The sequence below is a fragment of the Aspergillus saccharolyticus genome (assembly GCF_003184585.1).
Source record: "Aspergillus saccharolyticus JOP 1030-1 unplaced genomic scaffold BP01scaffold_80, whole genome shotgun sequence".
Lineage (NCBI taxonomy): Eukaryota > Fungi > Ascomycota > Eurotiomycetes > Eurotiales > Aspergillaceae > Aspergillus > Aspergillus saccharolyticus.
In genome coordinates this window covers 49,729-68,160 of record NW_020290690.1, presented here as the reverse complement: position 1 = coordinate 68,160, position 18,432 = coordinate 49,729, and the positions used below count along the sequence as shown (strand labels likewise).

Below are 18,432 nucleotides of genomic sequence, written 5' to 3'. Positions count from 1 at the left end.
GTTATCTACTAAGTTGGTAGCAGGAGTACAGCCTCTAGTAATAAAACTATAGTAGCGGGGAGAGTGACTCGAGCAAGAGAGACCAGGCATAATATCCTCGATAAGATGTCTTGCTGTGGCTTCTAGTCCATAGCCTGTGTAGGACAGTATAGTAGGAAATTTCCCAATAGCATGTTTCAGAACTGCGAGGGTAGGTAAGACAGGGCTATTCTTTCAAGCTTTAAAAGCTTCCACTAAAGCGTGCTGGAACTCAAGAGAGGTCTGCTTGTTGAATTCTATGATTAAGTACTGAGATGTAAGTACAGATTAGGTTATAATATAAAGCTTTGTTATTTGAAGAAATAGTTGTCTAATGATATGCTCTAATGCTATATGGAACCTGAAATATAAAATACCAGAAGAATTCGAATATAGAGGCTATCAGTATATTATAGAATATGCTTCTGTGGTAATAATGTGTCAATGCTTAATTCTCTTATACGTTTTTTATAATTATCTACCCACCAATGACTTAAAATTCACGCAGAGCAATATGGCATGACGTGGCAAGTATTCCAAATAACTTCTCAGTTACATCCGTGCATAGCAGGGTGGGGATAGTGGCTGCATAAGTATCACTTAGATTAGAAACAGAACGTGTCATTGCAGTATTCAAGCAACAAATCCCGTAAGAGACAGGGTAAATCCAAGGTTCTACTTTTCTCTGTATTATCTTTGCAGTTGATTTGGGTGTCATGTTGAGAATTAGACAAAATGATTTGATATTCTACAGCCGCAAGAACTGAGGTCCTTCCCTCTAGTCACGTTTTTCTGGATTTTCTGGATTTTAAATCAAGTTGACAGGCTCAGAACTAAGCACAGAGTTAGAAAGAGTGATTTTCAATTCTTCGGACAGGGATGAACAAATTTCGCTATAATAAGATCCATATCCAGTGTTGAGCACGCTGCCTTACCTGTACCCCATGCTCTTTTCTCAGATGAACCGTCACCAAATGGCGGTCTTACAGCCTGGCTACAGGTTCTAGCTGGCCATCTCATCGTCTTCAATGCCTGGGGCTATACCAATAGTTTTGGTATATTTCAGAGTTACTATACTTTATTGCTAAATCTTCCCGCCTCTACCATTTCCTGGATCAGTAGCACTCAAGTCTTCCTGATCTTCCTAATCAAAGCAGTCTCGGAGCACACCTTCGACACTGATTACTATTAATCTATTCTGTGGGCTGGATGCTTGAAACAATTACTGGCTATGTTTACTACCAGCATCTACACAAGCTACTGGCAGCTGTTTCTGGTACAGGGTATCTGTCAAGAATTCGGCAACGGCCTCACGTTTTGCCCGACAATTACATTAATTTTAACTTATCTACGACTAAATATACCATTACTATATCAACCGCTGCGAGTGGTGCAGTAATAGAAGGAATTATATTTCCTATTATTACAGAGCAATTACTACCTCATCTTAGCTTTCCCTGGATAATACGCATTATAGGTTTCGTGATACTGCTGAATATAGCGGTAATACTATCTATTATTAAGACATGATATCTACCTCGCAAAAGTAGGCAGCTAATTAAGCTAGTAGCTTTTAAGGAGTTATCTTATTTACTCTTTACAATCAGTATGTTCTTTACTCTTTGGGCAACTTATTTTGTATATTACTATATATATTTCTCTAATATTACCATGCTTTATCATAAAGCTATTTTATACTAATCTAATGCTCTTAGGTATATTTATATACTCTTGATAAGCTGTATATATCAGAGGCTTCCTCATACAATATTCTTCTTATTGTTAATACTATTAGAATTCCGGATTGCATTGTTCCAGTCTTATTCACAGATCACTACTCTAGTGCGATTATAGTCCTTATTCCTATTATATTCTTTACTATTCTTTATCTCTATATATAGCTACTTGTGCTTTCGTTTGCGCATGAGATAGTTTGGGTCGTCTTCTTTGGATTCTTCGGCGCGGGTATTCAAGGCTTATTTCCGTCAACATTGGCCAGTCTGATAAAAGACCTAACTAAAAGTAGTACTAGAATCAGTATAGTATTTATAATTATCAGTATACTGTGTCTCACGGGACTATCTTTAGCAGATAACTTGATTTAAATATATAACAGTAGCTACTTAGATGCACAAGTCTGGGGGGGTTCTTATCTACTTTTAGGAGGCAGTCTCCTAGTCATGGCTTAAATAGCAAGCCTAAGATAGCGATATTCACTTATAAAGTAATAAGCATCACAGAGTTTCTGTCTGATACTGCAGTACTATTAAGGCAGAAAGAATTGGAGTCGGCTCATATATATTTTGGAATAAGAGTCTAATATGGTGTGTATTCCGGATGGCCTACTCGCTTATGTGTCCGGCTCGTGTTCCATACGCATTATTTCACAAGACCTTAACAAATCAAGTTAAAGGTATGCCACCTGCAGCAGGGATGCGAGCTGATGATATACTGTAAGTGCTAAACCAGCCCTTCCAACCTTCGCAGATAGCTGCGAAGGGAAATCTATATAGCAAGCATCAGTCACGTGATAGCTAAGCGAGCAGGCCGCGACCTCCCACTTAGGGAGTGGATGACTCGCGAACTAGGCAGATCAGCAACAATACCTTGAGGCAATAGACTGGCACCTTTGGCCTCGCAAGAGCTATCCGTTCATGACGCTATTTCACCACTTTAGCCCTTATATATGTCTAACGCGTACCTATGGCGTGTACCAGTCTGGTATCATAACGACACGTCCGACCCCAGGGTTGAACCTGAACGAGATAATGCCAACGGATGCACACTTATGTAGAATATCATCAGCTGGAAGGGCTTGCTATTAATCAGAAGACATGCAGGGGGTGCGATAGCGGTGCCTAGTGCTTGAGGGATGGCTTTGCTGAAGGCCAGGGCCGGGATATAGTTCTCAACATTTAGCTTCCGGCAACCGTCTACCTTCTAAGCCTATTCGAGCTTGTCTAATTATCCCTATAAGCAGTGGTGGAATGTATTCTATTTCCTCGGGTCTGGCCCTGGCTGTGCCTAACTACTTCAGTTGATGCTCAGTGGCGACGTGTATATGGAATGTCATTGTTTGCTCCATACGTTTAGTCGTCTAGTCAGTGCTGGCCTTGAGTAGTTATCTTGAAACCAAGCCTGGCATACCGATGTGTCAAAGAGTTTCGGTAAATCTAGATGGTTGTCTACTGCCGCCAAGCGTTGCTTAAATCTCAGCAGACCTGGCATTAGTCCGGAACGAAACGTGACTGCATACCAGTGCCATTACCCCTCTCAAACGGGAAAAGTTCTAACTGATCGGCCGGGGGTCATTTACAAGTCTGATCGCAATCCAGTAGCTGAGATCGCTTCCTATCGAAGAGCGCAGCCCTTGCTTGATAGTATTGATAGTAAATGTTTGTAGCTTTTTTCCTACCAAAGGTTTGAAGAAGATTTCTAGTCTAAGACCGAGTTCTTATTTTGCAGGGCACGGACTCATTAACTCTGCGTGATGTTGACGCCATCATACAGCCTCACGGCTAGTTGCTGATGATTGAAGTTTTAAGACGATAGGTCCCGCGCCATTGTATTTTATACCGCTTGCCAGAGTCACTGTTCGCACGCCGGTGTACAACTCAGACAATTAGAATAAATCCAACTCCGGTGGATTAAACTTTGAAGTCCCACGAGCAGAATGAACATGACGAATGCGAAAACTATTGTTACCAGACGGCTTGTCAATGGCCTTGAAAATTCGACTGGCGATTCTGTAGTTGTACGAGTCTTTTCGCGCGATTCTGAATCTGCTTGTTTGCTCATCTCAGGCCCAGAGGAATTCAAATTCTGAGGTTGTCTTATTCAAAGTCAAAAACTTCTTGCAATCTCATCGTGGGACACCTGTCATTATCCAAAACTTGCATCTCCTCCTGGAGAAACAGTGTCCGTGTTAGGCTCGCTGCGTCCGGCCAACATAGCTTCCGTGAACGCACTGTACCGTGATAGGTTGAGTGCTTTCTGACTGAGCAGGAATAACCCAAGTCTCTTTCTTAGACGCTAGATTCCTCGCATAACAGCATTCTGTGGCCAGGTAATTATTTAATACCGACTAGAAAAGTGAACAATCTATGTCAACTTCTCCATAGATCAGTCGTTCTTGCTTGAGGCCCATTTGGATCTTTAGCATCATCATCATCATTATTGTTTATTCTTAGAGCCTAACATCAATAATTATCGCTTAGAAGCGAGCTGTATGAATGCATAATGAATAGCACAACGTGACACGTTTAGCACTCGATACGATTTAGCAGCCTCGGCTACTGGAGGGGGTTTCTGGCTCTTCAATCAGTGCTGCGAGGCAAATGCCTGCATTGATAGGTCTTCACTTATGCCGGCCCTTTCGTAGATTGAGAGTCAACGGAAGGCTACGCAATGCATCTATGCAATTGACGCTAACAAGCTCTTAAGGAAGCGGCTCGCAGTGCGTGCTTCGAATACTGACCTATTTCAACGCGCTTATTTCACGCTAAATCCTGGTAAAAAGCCAATGGCGATAGAGCAGTGCCAAGCCGGTGTTGCTTGGAGTGGCCATTATCTACAGAGCTTTCCAGGCTGCTACAACTATGACAAGCAAATAGGATAGTTAAGTTGAAAATGGATTGCCGGTAGCTGACAGCTTCGGAGCCTAAGCCTTCGCACCAGGTATAATCAAGAATTTGGCCTGCAGTAGTTCTACTCAATATGGGATATGGTCTTCTTGCATCTCGTCTAACCTCTTACGAGTGTCCGAAGCTCTGCTATCGCATTCGAGTATACCTGGATATATTGTACGAACGAAATCATTTTCCCATCGCGATAACCACCTTCATTTTAGTATCTACTCATTCCATAGATCACGCCTCGTATAGTTCTTTGAACGCACTTTCCTTCCCGAGAAGCGACTCCGGTGTATCAAATTCAACAAGCTCGCCACCCTTTATCACGGCAATGCGATCAAAATCAAGGATAGACGCAAGCCGATGAGCAACAGCCAAAATAGTGCAGTTGGAGAATTCTTCGCGGATCACACGCTGCATCAATGCATCAGAATCGACGTCCACATTGCTGGTCACTTCATCAAGGACGATGACCTTGCTTTTGCGTAGTAGGGCTCGGGCAAGACAAAACAGCTGTCTTTGACCATGGGAGAAAAAGTGGACATCTAGTGCAGCATTTAATCCCCCCTTCATCTCGACGACGTGCCATAGCTTAACACGACGAAGAGCACTCTCAATCACTTCAGTGCTATGTGTTCCATATGGATCCATATTGGCACGGACAGTACCGTGCGTGAAAAATGGCTCTTGCGGAATTGCATTGAGAGCTGTACGCGTTGTTTCCCGAGGAATGCTGGCTATGTTCACGCCGTCAATGAGAATTTGACTTTTCGAATCAATTTCAAGTAGCCGAAACAGAGTAGAAAGAAGTGAGCTTTTTCCACTCCCACTTCGACCACAAATGCCAATTTTTTGACCAGGTTGAATCGATAGGCTCAAATTGCGCAGGACGTACGATGTGTCTTCACCTTCCTTGTAAGTAGCAAAAACATTTCGGAACTCGATCGCACCCTCAGACGGCCAATTGGATAAATCAAGATCCGTCGCTTCGAGACCATTGTTCTCACCAGGTTTGTTCTCAGAGACATTCTGGGTTATAAAGTCTCTAATTCGGGCAATAGCCCCAAGGGACGTCTCAAGGTCGGCCCAATTTCGAAGGATTTGCGAAAGCGACTGGCTGAAAGTGATCACATTGAGAATGGCCAGACCGACAAATCCAGTACCAACTGTTGTTCTCAACCTAACCACAAGGATCATCAGTATAAATCCAAGAATGGCCACAGACAGATCTAGAGCTAGCTCCAACCATCTCTGGATACAGAAGAGCAAATAGAAGGGCTTCTGTGATGCGTTGAGGAGAGCCAGGTTCTGTTCTTCGAATACGGACTGCCAGCCAAATGCACGAATTGTTACTAAGCCGGACAAGCTCTCAAGAAAATGAGAAAATAAAGGTGATTTCGCTTCAAGGTCGAGAAGTCGCATTTGGCGTGATGTTCTTAAATAGAATTTTTGCAGTATCCATAGGAAGAGGCAAAAAGGCGGTATCACGGCGGCGAAATACCGAGTCGATATACATATCATGATGGCAGACATAAATCCGCCCGCAAGGGAGAACACAAAATCCAGGACAGAATAAGGTAAATCATGGTCGATTAGAGTCATATCCTGGCTGAATCTAAGTCATAGTCAGACTCAAGCAACTCTAGATAATTTATACATCGAGATTTCTCGTAGCAAGTAAGCTTACCTGTTCATAGTGATACCCGTGTCAACCGAAGTGAAGAATGACAGGGGGGCCTGCATGACCGATTGTAGGAGACGTTCGTGTAGTCTTTCAGCACTGCGGGGAGCAAATGACATAAATAAATGGTAGGCTCCACCTAAAAGTGCAATGACCGGGATAGTTGACAGCATGGCGTATAGACCTAGATAGAAGGAGGTGGCAGCGCTGCCCTTATTCTCCAGTGAGCTCATCCATATCTTGACCCAAAATTCACTCAGTTTTGGAGATATTCCTTCGATGATAAATGAAGTCATCCAAAAGACAGTAGAAAGCCAATGTACAGACCCGAAGTAATACATGTATAGAGTTAAATCTCCATTTTGCCGGGTCAATTCTTCTTCCATGGCGTGAATGGAAGTTTGTTGCTCGGAGCCAGCGAGTACAACTTCTGCGCTCTTTCGCCTTTTGGAACCCAGAGAATCATTGGCTTTGCTTTCTGTCTCTGAACTCAAAAGAGCCACGTAGCCCCCGTTAGCTTTGAGATCTTTTAGGGTGCCCTGCTCAGCAATGGTACCATCCATCCTCATGGCGACGATATGATCCGCGTAAGGAAGTCGATGTACAGCGTGCGTAGCTAAAATCACAGTTGTGCCTTGCCGGCGAAAAATTCCGTTCCTTGCAAATAGATTTTTGAACACATGCTCTTCGGTGTCAGTGTCAAGGCCTGAAAAAGAGTCATCAAGCATAACAATAGTTCTGGTTGCGTAAATAGCACGAGCCAGTGCCAAACGCTGTTTCTGTCCTCCTGAAAGAGATATTCCGGAAGAACCGACTTGTGTCGCTAAATATTTAGAATAATGAGTAGTATTAGTAGTAGAATGAAGTGTTCAGGATAGTAGCACCCACAATGGCCGTTAGGGAGATTTGCGACATCTTGATCTAACCCACAAGCGTTGACCACCTCATGATACCATGTCTCTTCGAAATTTGAGGCTCCCAGAATGTTATCCCGGAACGATTGATTGCTGATCCAAGGTGTTTGATCCACAAATGCTGTTTCACGGCATTTTGTGTATAGGAAGCCTTCGGCCGAAGGTGTTTCACCCAGCATACCCTTTATGAGAGTGCTTTTTCCACAGCCAACAGGCCCAATGATGAAACAAAACTGACCTTTCCGCACATTCAAATTGATATTATGTACCGAAAATGATGAATGATGAGTCCATGCAAAGCTCACGTTTCTTGCTGTAATGACTTCCGATACTGCTTCGTGCCTGGAAAGAGCAATATCCGAAAATTCTTTGTGTTCCATATCTCGCGGGCCTTGCAAAACCCTTTCCTGCGAGGATGGGTATTCATCGGAAGATAAACGATGATCCTGTCTGCTCTCCGCCTGGAGAAATCCTTGAATGCGGTCAAAGGATGCTAAAGCAGCGTTCATAGCAGGAATGGCTCGAATGAAGGTATTGACAGGAGAGGCAGCAAGCGATATGAGTGACAGCGTTGTGTAAGTAGAATTTACATTGAGAGATCCTTTTTCGGCAATCCTTGCGTAGATAGCAAATGTCAGGGGCGGCGCCAGAAATCTGAGGCTGTTAGCAAGAAAAACACGCAATACAAGCAATCTGCGAAAAAGCTTCGCCTCCTGAAGCTCAGCTACTCTAAGTCCTTGAACTATACTGGCTATCCAGCTGGTGAATCCAAGCATCTTGACCGATTTCATAGACCCCAACATAGTTGCTGTGACATCTACCCGCGTCTGAATACTTTTCATCCATGTCTTTTGCGCGTTTCCCATGAATCTCGCCATGGAGATGATAGCGATAGTGGACAATAATGCCAGCATGGCTGGCATGACTGCCGCAATGCCGACCTGGCGAGATAAGAGATAGATCACAATTCCAAGTTCTAGCGGAACTCCCCAGAGATCATGAATTAGTTGAAAACCGTTGCAAATTGCTTGAACATCGCTAGACATCAAAGTCACTGCGACTGATTCATCAAGCGATGTAATGCTGAGGTCGACCGTTTTGGCATAGATGACACTAATCAAACTACCACGAGCAATTGTCACGAAGCGAAATGCCATATGATAGAAAACGCCATTAGACACTGCGAGACCGAGTAGAACCAGCAGAAAGGCTCCAGTGAGACCCCAACCGATACTGTCTGGTTCATTCTCATTGCTTGCAAAACTGATTATCCGATCAAGAAGGAGAGACTGGGCATACTTGAAGCCAATCTGGAAAAGGCGGGGTACCACGCCGAAAAGAAACGGCTTCAGATTCGCGCGGAGCACTGACCAGAAAAGAGCTCTCCGTCCATATTCTGTTGCAGTATTCCAAGTCTTTTTCAAGCGCTGGTGTAGTACCAGGGATGACATATCACTATCGACTGGAAACAGATCGTGATTCTGAAGAATTTTGTGATAACCAGATACCATGAGTTGATTGAGCCAGAAAAACAATGATCGTCCGTAAATGCCGCTTGTTTCTTCCGGAGATAGGCCACTATATGGTGCTAAGAGAATCCTTCGCTTCTCGACTGCTTCCACAAGCAGAACCATGACTTTTATACCAATCATGCTTGAAAACGTCGCAGGAATAGCTATATTAACTGGATTGAGGAATAGCGTTCGCAAACGAGCAATGTCAAAGACCAGAGTGAGGAGGATGTAGGTATTTATAATTGGAGATGGGCGAATAGAACGACTGTGCTCTATCCGTGAAAGTAGACAGAGACCTATGCTGGCAACGAATGCCAGAGTAGACTCAGGGATACTGGCGTTCGTACGTAGAGATGATTTGATAATGCGCAATATCAACAACGCGAGGTGATTTGCCGCGTAAACAGCCAAGAATAATGTTTTGCTCTCACGCAAAAGCCCTCCATCAGACACTTTTGGCCGCTGACCATGGAGGCTTCTTAGGCGATAGGGTAGAACAAGTAGGAGGAGTGCTGATGGTAACAAAGAGAGTATAGTGTCTTCAAAAAGTGGCGTGAAATCGAATCCCACCGAAGTAACAGGGACTAAAGATCTAGAGTTGATCTGGTACGGCGGTAAAGAGGAATCACTCGGAAGCGAAGCATGAATCGAGTATGCACACATGATTGAAGAGTTCGTCTCAGCAAAATGAAATTGCCCATGATTTGAAATATTCAACCAGCAGTTCAAAACAATGTGGAAGCAGGCTACAGCAGACTCAAATATGGCAGAGACTGGTTCTTCTTGGGATGGGATTGGCGCTGCGCTGGGGTTTCTGATTGACCATAGTAGTGATTGCAGCACAGAATAATAATTGACGTGATCAAGATAAGGGATGTCAGAGCAGACTACAGCGCAATAGTGGAAGTCTGGTCGGCTAAATTCACCGCCTGAGCTTATTAGGTAGGAAAAGGATCAATGGCAAGTAAACCCCTCGCTTGACGCGGTCTGTTAGGAAGATTATCCGTTCAGTGAGCTATATATTACTCATAGTACTTTGAGTGGTGGCTGCTTACTTCCAGAAGCGCTTGCTTTTTGCCTAACAGTTAATGCCTTGTTCGATTAAATCGCCGGTTAAAGACCCAAATTATTAGTCCACACAATAACGAAATCTCAACCAGCCGGACCCCTTGGGACAGGGAAATCTGAGACCTTCTTACTGGGGTAAGGAGACATTATGAAAACATTTTCTTACTGTCAAATCTGCCTGTTTGTAACGCTCTTGTTTGTGGCAGTAGGATCGTTGCTGCAATTTGCTGATGGATGGCCACGTATTTATTAGTCTCAGGCGCAGTTCAGTAGCTCTCTTTATTGCCGTTGTGTAGCAAGAAGCCCAATTGCACAAGTCATTTGAGTAACGTCTCGTAAGCAATCATTATCGATGGATTTTCTCTACTCAAACGGGAGTAAGGGCCTGGGCTTTTTTCAAGTATTGCCTAGAAAGAGAATGATGGATGTTCAGGCATTCCATCCCACAAATGCTGACTGTACCCCATTGTAATCTCTGTCTCTCCCTTCTACTGACGAATAAGGAAGGAGCTCTTGATGATGATAAGGAAGGCAGGGCCCGTACTCTTATAGCCTCGAATTTCGGTCAGACTGGAAAGAGACCAGCTGCCTTCCGTCGGAGCGCCGCCCCAAACTTGGGTTCGGGGCGTAGAGGAGGGGCACATCGGCCGATACCAGCAACGAAAGAGAATTTGCCAACAGACCCGACAGTCTGGTTGAGGTGTGATAGTTGGACATTAGTCTGCAGCTTTGAGTGATCAGCTTGATGTTTTCTGCTTTCTGGGCAAGGTGAGTAGGCAATGATCCTTGTAAATGAGGCAATTGGCCTCCTTAGGAGCGCTAAAATTATGAGCAAGGTTGCGATAGTCATCTGTTGATCCGAAGAGTAAGAGTTATTGCGAACTTTTAAAGGTGAAACTCGTGGATTCGAAGAGTGCTGGAAGACGAGGTCGGAAATTCATCTTTTTGTTTTTCTTGGTAGTATTGTCGATTTAGTTTAGTTACTTTTTTGAGGACTTTTCCCGATCCACAGCTGAGGTCTGTGCCGAGCATAATGAATCTGAATGCATCAAAAGTACAAAGAAATGCACAGCACCACATAGAGTTTTCGAGATAAGCGATTTTCCGGCCGTCCTACGAGAAGGACTTAAGGATATTGCCAAGAAAAGCCACGTACTTGTCACAAGGATGGAGGTCCCTATTGTACCCCGCAGCTGATAAGAGCAAATACCAAACGGGCTTTCTGCTTTTCACCCTTGTTAGTTTTGCAGCCTTACCTGTATAAGACAAATACCATTGTTTTCTGAGATGATGCAAGAAGTAAGAATTTGTTCGATTTAGTTCAAATTTATACCTCTACTAACTTGTTCGATCGAGAGCATGGAAAAGCGAGCGCCTGGGAATAAATTCGTAACAGCTTGTGCATCACCTGCTTGTGCGTTCTATGTGTATGAACTGACTAGAACAATGTTATCCATTTTTTTTCCAATTATAATGAGAGCTTGCAGCTTTTGATTGGTAGGCATGTGCGAACGAATTAGACTACAATCGCATCCATACGTCGAAGGCGGCTGCGATACATTGTTCCTTCCTATGGGTGTTTCAGCCGAGTCTAGAAAGGTCCGTGTAGCAAAGAAGATCATAGAATAGCAAACTTATAGCCACCAAAGAAGATACCAGTAGCGCTTGTGGTATACCTACTCTTGTCAACGAACATTGTAATAAATGGCTGCATTATGACTGCGGAGCCCTTGTTTAGCAAGATTTGATGAGACCAAATCACACGCAGGGCTATTGCTCGCCCTGCACTGCATCTATTCAACTAGCAGTAGCAAGGTCTCTATCAGCTGCAACATCGAGGACAAGACGCGTGTGGCATTGCAACCACGGAATTCCTGGGACCATATCATTGCATCAAAGGAAAGGGTTTGGTAAGCGAAGTTTTCGATTCAAACCTGATAGGAACAAATTTAATCGGATATATGGGACTGGGACATGGTAAGTAGCTAGTCGACAACTATGCACTAATGGATGGCTTCACTAATGAAATCAAGTCAGATATCGTACTTCTGGTACCATAAGAGATCTGGAAGCACAGCCGATTTCCAGCCATGGCACTCACGACATATTCTTGGTACATGTATAAGCTCAGCCAACCCCTATTTCATGTTCACGCACTTTACTCACAGGCTTTAGAATGGACATGTGTCAGAATCTGCCGGGAAACGCGAATTTCAGCATCAGAGATCAGATTCGTACATTATCCTTTCCGTCATATTGGAGACAAGGAAAAAGCAGACACTTCGCTTGCACCAAACATACTCAAGTCCAAGATTTTCCTCGCATTGCATCAAGTGTATCTCAAATGCAGCGGCTCTTTTTCTTGTCTAATCATGTTCAACGCCAAGTTTGTCGTAGGGTTCCGAGATTCCCATGGAATTAAGCCTTTGATCCTTGGTCAGCGGCGGAATCATGACAGCTCCCACGATTACATGCTAGCAAGCAAAACTGTCGCTTTAGAAAAGCTAGATTATGTCCCGATGCGGGACATCAGTCCACGTTGGCGCTGATTTGCTTAGTCTGCTCGCTTTTAACATTAACAAGCGTTCAGGAGAAGCTGTTCTTATCGATGTCACCGCAAACAACCAACTCGAATTCCATCAGGTTGTGAACCTCAAAAGCTATTTGCTCGATATCTTCGAGCTTGTATATTTCGCTCGTCCGGAAAGCACTCTCGATGGAATCAACGTGAAGGACTGCCGACGACGTATAGGTTGCGCCCTCGGCAGTATGGTGCTCGAAACGTTAGGAGCTGTTACGTGCGGTAAGATAGACGTGGTCATACCAGTTCCCGACTCTGGTTATGTCAGTGGTCTAGTATTGTCTAGTCACCTGAAGATTCCATTTACGCTGGGTTTGATTTAAAAACAGTTACTGTAACCGCAGCTTTATTTTACTATGTCAATAGAAGAGGCTCAAAACTGTGTGGAGAAAATTGAGTACTGTCAGTTCCGGGTTTCAAGCCAAGAATGTTCTTATTGTTGACGATAGTATCGTTCGTGGTGGCACCAGTCGTGAAATTGTCAGAATAGTAAGAAAGGCGGGTGTGATACAAGTAGTATTCGCAAGCAGCTCACCGGCTATAAGGTGCGAGCTCGCGGCTATTTTATGCGACATTGCTGACACGGTATTTAGGTACAATCATATCCATGGCATTGACCTAGCCGAGCCAGAAGCGCTCATAGCTCACGGGCGCACTGAAAGTGAGGTAGCACAGACTATTGGCGCCGATAAAGTTGTTTATCTCCCCCTGGATATGTTGTTGGCATGTTGCCTGGCCTCCCGGGCGCAATTATCAAAAGTATATGGTTTCGAGGTCGGTTTTTTTTAATGGGCATTATGTTACCTCCGAAGACTCCTTTGAGTGACATTATTTTGAATCGATTTTTTCATGGTTCAGCAAAATCGATGATCCTAATTTGAAATATTCAGGCTTCCTAACATTGGGTAGCCTGTGCTTTCCTTCTGTCACTGGTAGAGTAGGCAAGCAACCCTTTTATACAATGAATTCAGGCAACCAAGGCCATAACCAGGCACTTTGAAAGTGCTCGAAACAAATTCAACAAAGTATTGAGTAGCTCAACCTTATATCAATCTAGTTGCCATCATTGTTGAGGAATGTTCCGCAACTCGATGCTAATATCGAGGATTTCATATCAGTCTCTTCTCACCTCCAAGAAAGAAGAGCAAGTGATGTACCGAAATTGAAGCGGATAAACCAGGAACTTAGCTTAAAGTATTGAGTATGTGACTAGTACCCTGACTACGTTTCTTATTTAATAATTTGTGGACCCCACATATGATACGTTATTTATGAAGGGTTATATAATATGAAATGCACTTTAAAAAGAACTCGATTGTTATTTGTCGATATTTGACTGTTGTTGATGTGTTTTACATCTTCTACGATAACCGTTATATTTATGATTAGCACGTTAAGGTCATACAGAGTACATCAAAACACGAAGGCATTCCTCAAAAAAGCCGCTAAATGATGAGCCCATCAGCATGGTGATATGTGCATCGCATCAGAATGAAGTGCGTCAATGTCTATCTTTCTCTGGTGACCCTGAAGGGCCGCTATCGAGCGAATCAGTGCCTGAAAACAAATTCGTATGGTACATGAGACAGGGGGCGGTCCTTTTTAAGCCTGCGTGGTACCGACGTAGATTCGAGTTTTATTACTCTTCCTTCCTGACAACAACTTGTCGAGTTCGTCGGCATCATTTCAGTTTACGAGAACGAGACCTATGACATTGGTACTACTGCAAAATTTATCTCTGCTGAGTACTCTTGAACTTCGGTTACAGTTTCGTCAGCTTTAGTTCAAGTACATTCAAAACCATCAGCATCATCATTGTCCACGGTATCAGCACCAGTAAAGCACTAATGACGATGCCTAGGCCGCTACCAACCGCCATGACATTCTGTCCAAGAGCGAAAGCTGTTTCAGCTACAAGAGAGCCATTGAGTTACATAATTTCGGAAAAAGACAGCCCCGATTGTGTCAACCAGCACACAAGGGGGCTAGCTGATACTCCGATCAGCTGCGGGGTATATGATGCATCAGTTGTGATTATGGTAAGTACCTACCAATTAAGTTTGACGAGAAATCTGGTAGGGAAGCTTCGGGTATATTGATAGCACTGCAGGCCGCGCCGGGCTTTTATATTGCTATAGACATCATGTCCTGGAGGGTTATGTCAGGCGCAAATGCTGTGTAATTCTCAAGAGGTGAGTGTTGACTTCGATGCACCAAACCGTACTAAGATGTTGACACGCCCTTAAAATTACTACTGTTATACTACATTGAACGGAAAAAATGTATCAGCTACATTATCTAGGCGCAACATTTTTTATGAACTTGAATGGCCTGGTCACACCCGCCTCACCTTTGACTACTTTCTGATTGGAAGACTTTCTAACCTAATGCATGTTTCACCACACCAAGAATAATGCAAGAGAATTTATTTAGCTGTATTACTGAAATCTTCTTTAACTTTACTCAATTCATTTTTTTGTTCCTCTAATTTCGAATTTGAGTATCCGAGACCTGGCCTAGCCGAGGTCCCACTTTTCAGGATTGTCACTTGTAAATCAATCTGCCAACGCGAGCAAGTACAGAAATCATGTAAGCCGACGGTACTCCGGATGGTTAGTTAGTGCTTACTATTCATTTCTAGCTAAGCAGATCTGATTACAGAACATCTAACAACCTGGGAATACCTTAAATAATGCTCATCATCAAAGCTGCCTTCTCCTGTAACCCGAGACTTGCGAGCTGAAAAGATGTCGAGCCGGTGCCTACAACTTGCAGATTTTTGGGAGACGTAACAGTAAGCCAGGATCTTCCATTGCAAATTGACTTCTACTATCTTTGGCTGGCTCTATCAGCCCGGCCACTTTGAAAAGCTCGCCCGAATCGTCGTGGTCCGTGGTAAATCTCACTTTGACGATGAATCGGCCGCATTCTCGTCAGAAAGCTCATTGCCAGCGCTCTCAGTCTGAGATGACTTGGACTTGGACCCTTTTCCCTGGGATCCCTTACCCTCAGATCCCTTGCTGGTGGATCCGGTGTTGTTGGATTCATGATCATCTTCACTGGACTGCTCCAAGCCTTCCTTGTTCCCTAGCTTGCCTCCTTTCTTGCTACCCCATTGCGCGCCACCGTTCTCACCAGAGCCCGTTTTGTCACTCTCACCATCGTTGCCATCAGCGTCCTCGCTTTCCTTCTTGTCATCCGTCGAGCCGTCCTCGATTCTGTCCTTCTCTCCAGTATTGCCATCCTCCTCGCCAGAGCCTTTTCCGTACTTCGTGCTAGTGGCGCCATCTTCGTTATCATCTTTCGAGCCATCCTCTTTTCCGCCTTCCGTACTGTATTCCTTGCCACTGTTCTTATTCTCTTTGCCGTCCTTCTCGCCGTATTCCTGGCCCGTCTCGCCCTTCTTCTTGCCATATCTCTCGCCCTCTTCACCGAACTCTTCTCCATACTTCTTGCCAGTGTCCTCCTCTTCCTTGGAAAAGCCCTTGTCGGAATCTTTATCCAAACCTTTGCCATGACCCTTCCGCCCGAAAGCCTTCCCGTTGCCCTGTTGGTCATCGAAGCGCTTTCTTGTCAATCGCGTATCAGCAGGTTGCTTCTTTGTAGCACCTTTGCTGCTGGATTTCATGCCGTCGGATCCATCGCCGCCGGATTCTTTGTCGTCGGAGAGGGCTGCATCTGACTCCGAACCTTTCTCCCTGCTTTGCTCGCTGTTGTCTTCCGTGTCCTCGGAGTCTAGACCGTCGGATACTTCCTCATCGGAGTCTTGCCCTTTCCCTGGCCCCGAAACTGGCTTGATGCAAGCGATTGGGCAGCCGGGGCCAATACATCTTTTGCCGTCTGAGTTAGCGCCGATGCCTCCGAGAATTGTGACCTCGTCGCATAGAATAGACGGGGCGAGACTCTTGGACACGGGGAGCTTCGGGGGGAGCACGATAGCGATGACTCCCACCGTCCACGTTATGAGGAAGAAGATGGACGACAGCCTCGAGGTGAGCTTGGTCTGTGCCATGGTGAATAGTCTGAAAGGCTTTCCGAGAGATGGTTGTGGTTTGGAAACACTGCGTCTGCTGTCGTGCAAGAGCTTTCTCAGAGTGGTTTGGTTGACATGTAAGGTGAGCAGTCACGATGTCTTTATAGGCGAGGCGAGATAGTATGACTTGGTTAAGTACGGTTGCGAAGCCATGGTGTGATTGAGGAGGTAGGAATCTTCCGCCCAGTTCCAGCTCATGCCGCGAGGGTGCCGAGGAGGAGGATTCCTCCTTGCCTTGACTTCTGTTTGGCTCGGTCTTGTGGTTTGAATCCACTCATCAAGTCATGAAAATATGTCGACGGAGTGTCTGGAAGAGTCTGGCTGCTTGCTGGCGTCGCTCCAAGGACGCCCACCAGTTCCGAATGCAGTCAACATATAGCCACTCCCTTGGCCTAGACCAGTCTGGCCCTTGCTTTTGACCGACAAGGCTGGAACGACTGGGACCTCAGAGCCTAAATGTTAAGTTTTTCATCGTCCAGAGGTACTTATCCATACTACAAGTCCGCATCCAATGGAAATGGTCCCCCTGCCTCATAGCTAGATTCGGGTGCATCTTCAACAGACAAATGATCATCGGAACCCCAGGCCGTATGTGACCGGGGCAAGTCTTCCCCGCTGACCCCAACATGACCGCCTGATGGGGCCACCACCGGCGGATGATGCTTCCTGCGGAGTGAAAGACCGAACCCAGCATACTCTGGCCTTGACCTTGGCCAATGGGAGGGGGTTCGGCGTCGCATTCATATTCCGGGTGCTATAGAACGATGGCGATTCCTTATATGCCCCAACCCGACATGAGACCTCATTAACGTGTCTCTGCTGTTCCCAGCCATGAATGTCGTGCTTGGTGCATAGAAGCAGTAAGCATTTCGGAAGAAGGTCAAAGCATCTAAGTTTGAGATAGCACTCTCATGAGATCTACTCCTCGACTGAAGTCTAAATCATAGTTGGAATGGGAAGTGAGTTTACCCACAACTATTCTAAATAGTTTGTGTCGTCGGGGTAAGGGGGGTGTCAAACCCTGACACGATGGAGGACAAGGACACCCATATTAACCCACAGTCCGATGGTCAGACTGATGGGATGGAAACATTGATAATGGAAATCATATCAATCAGGCCAATACTACTGGGAGGTACGCACGATAACTTGTCGCATTCGAAAAGCCGAACATCCGGCCTCCGAAGCGTGAGTCGTGAGTCTATCACAATTCTACTACAGTAGGTTGAGAGGACAGGATGATTTATATCAGCGCTTACATGGCAATACAATTTGTAGCTAGTGCAGAATCGGTCATCCCAACACGGGTGTTAGGAAAATCTTCTGGGCGCAGTTTAATCTTGGAGATGGGAACCGTCTCATGCTGCCAACGTTTATACCACCGGTGTTGCACGGGGTACCCGAGATGCAGCAGGGCCTTACCTTCGATTTTAAACATGTATAGTCCGTCCTGGATTCTCTCTGGATCGTCCTCCGGAGTCACTTCCCGGCAACAACGGACTAAAGCGTTCCACACGATGACCCCATGAAAAGGAGGGGCGTCTGGATGAGTGCCCCGCAATGCTTGAAAGACTTCTCCCAGGCGTTGAGCGCCCTGTCGCCATGCACTCTTACCCAGGGCTGATATGAGGATTATCTGGCGACCCCGGGAAATATTGACTATTCCAAACTTAGGGCATGCCATGATTGCAGTGCTGCAGTATGCTTGAGCGCCAGGATCTCGTCGTCAGCAGACATTCATTGCTTTATATTCTTCCGTCTTGGGCGGTTACATGGTTGTAAGAACAATGAAAACACCTTTCTTTGTGGCCCAATTGTTTCATGGGTTCATGCCTTCTAAGAACCGGGAGGAGGGATTTTAACATGGTAAGTTCATTACAAGGATGGCATTGTCAGCGTCAATGGGGGATAAGGAGGATAAGAACAAAGACTTGGTTATTATGACCGATCCCTGATCACCATGAATGCGCGACATGATGGAGCAAAGGTGCT

General features: G+C 45.1%; 4 protein-coding genes across 4 annotated transcripts; 1 reads left to right on the top strand and 3 right to left on the bottom strand.

Moving 5' to 3' along the window:
* Positions 1–4,886: 4,886 nt before the first annotated feature.
* On the bottom strand, positions 4,887–9,973 carry BP01DRAFT_378072 (P-loop containing nucleoside triphosphate hydrolase protein; the record flags this gene model as incomplete). The annotated part of the gene is made up of 5 exons (XM_025577034.1): positions 4,887–6,264; positions 6,337–7,153; positions 7,219–7,957; positions 8,186–9,342; positions 9,958–9,973. The coding sequence occupies 5 exons, from the start codon at positions 9,971–9,973 to the stop codon at positions 4,887–4,889; spliced, it is 4,107 nt and encodes a 1,368-aa protein (XP_025426160.1).
* A 418-nt stretch (positions 9,974–10,391) lies between these two features.
* BP01DRAFT_411482 (uncharacterized protein) lies at positions 10,392–11,102 on the bottom strand (the record flags this gene model as incomplete). The annotated part of the gene is made up of 4 exons (XM_025578921.1): positions 10,392–10,676; positions 10,811–10,865; positions 10,983–11,051; positions 11,083–11,102. 4 exons carry the CDS (start codon positions 11,100–11,102, stop codon positions 10,392–10,394), a joined length of 429 nt encoding a protein of 142 aa, XP_025426159.1.
* Positions 11,103–11,329: 227 nt separating this feature from the next.
* On the top strand, positions 11,330–13,196 carry BP01DRAFT_378071 (amidophosphoribosyltransferase; the record flags this gene model as incomplete). Its single annotated transcript, XM_025577033.1, has 8 exons — positions 11,330–11,425; positions 11,638–11,803; positions 11,860–11,945; positions 12,002–12,076; positions 12,133–12,364; positions 12,417–12,670; positions 12,774–12,952; positions 13,001–13,196. The coding sequence occupies 8 exons, from the start codon at positions 11,330–11,332 to the stop codon at positions 13,194–13,196; spliced, it is 1,284 nt and encodes a 427-aa protein (XP_025426158.1).
* Positions 13,197–15,145: 1,949 nt separating this feature from the next.
* BP01DRAFT_232235 (uncharacterized protein) lies at positions 15,146–16,652 on the bottom strand. Its single transcript, XM_025571213.1, has one exon. It carries the CDS (start codon positions 16,417–16,419, stop codon positions 15,310–15,312), a length of 1,110 nt encoding a protein of 369 aa, XP_025426157.1. The 5' UTR covers positions 16,420–16,652; the 3' UTR covers positions 15,146–15,309.
* Between the last annotated feature and the right edge of the window lie 1,780 nt (positions 16,653–18,432).

Excerpts from the sequence above, each read along its gene's own strand:
- BP01DRAFT_232235 (XM_025571213.1), bottom strand. The coding sequence starts at position 16,419 with ATGGCACAGACCAAGCTCACCTCGAGGCTGTCGTCCATCTTCTTCCTC.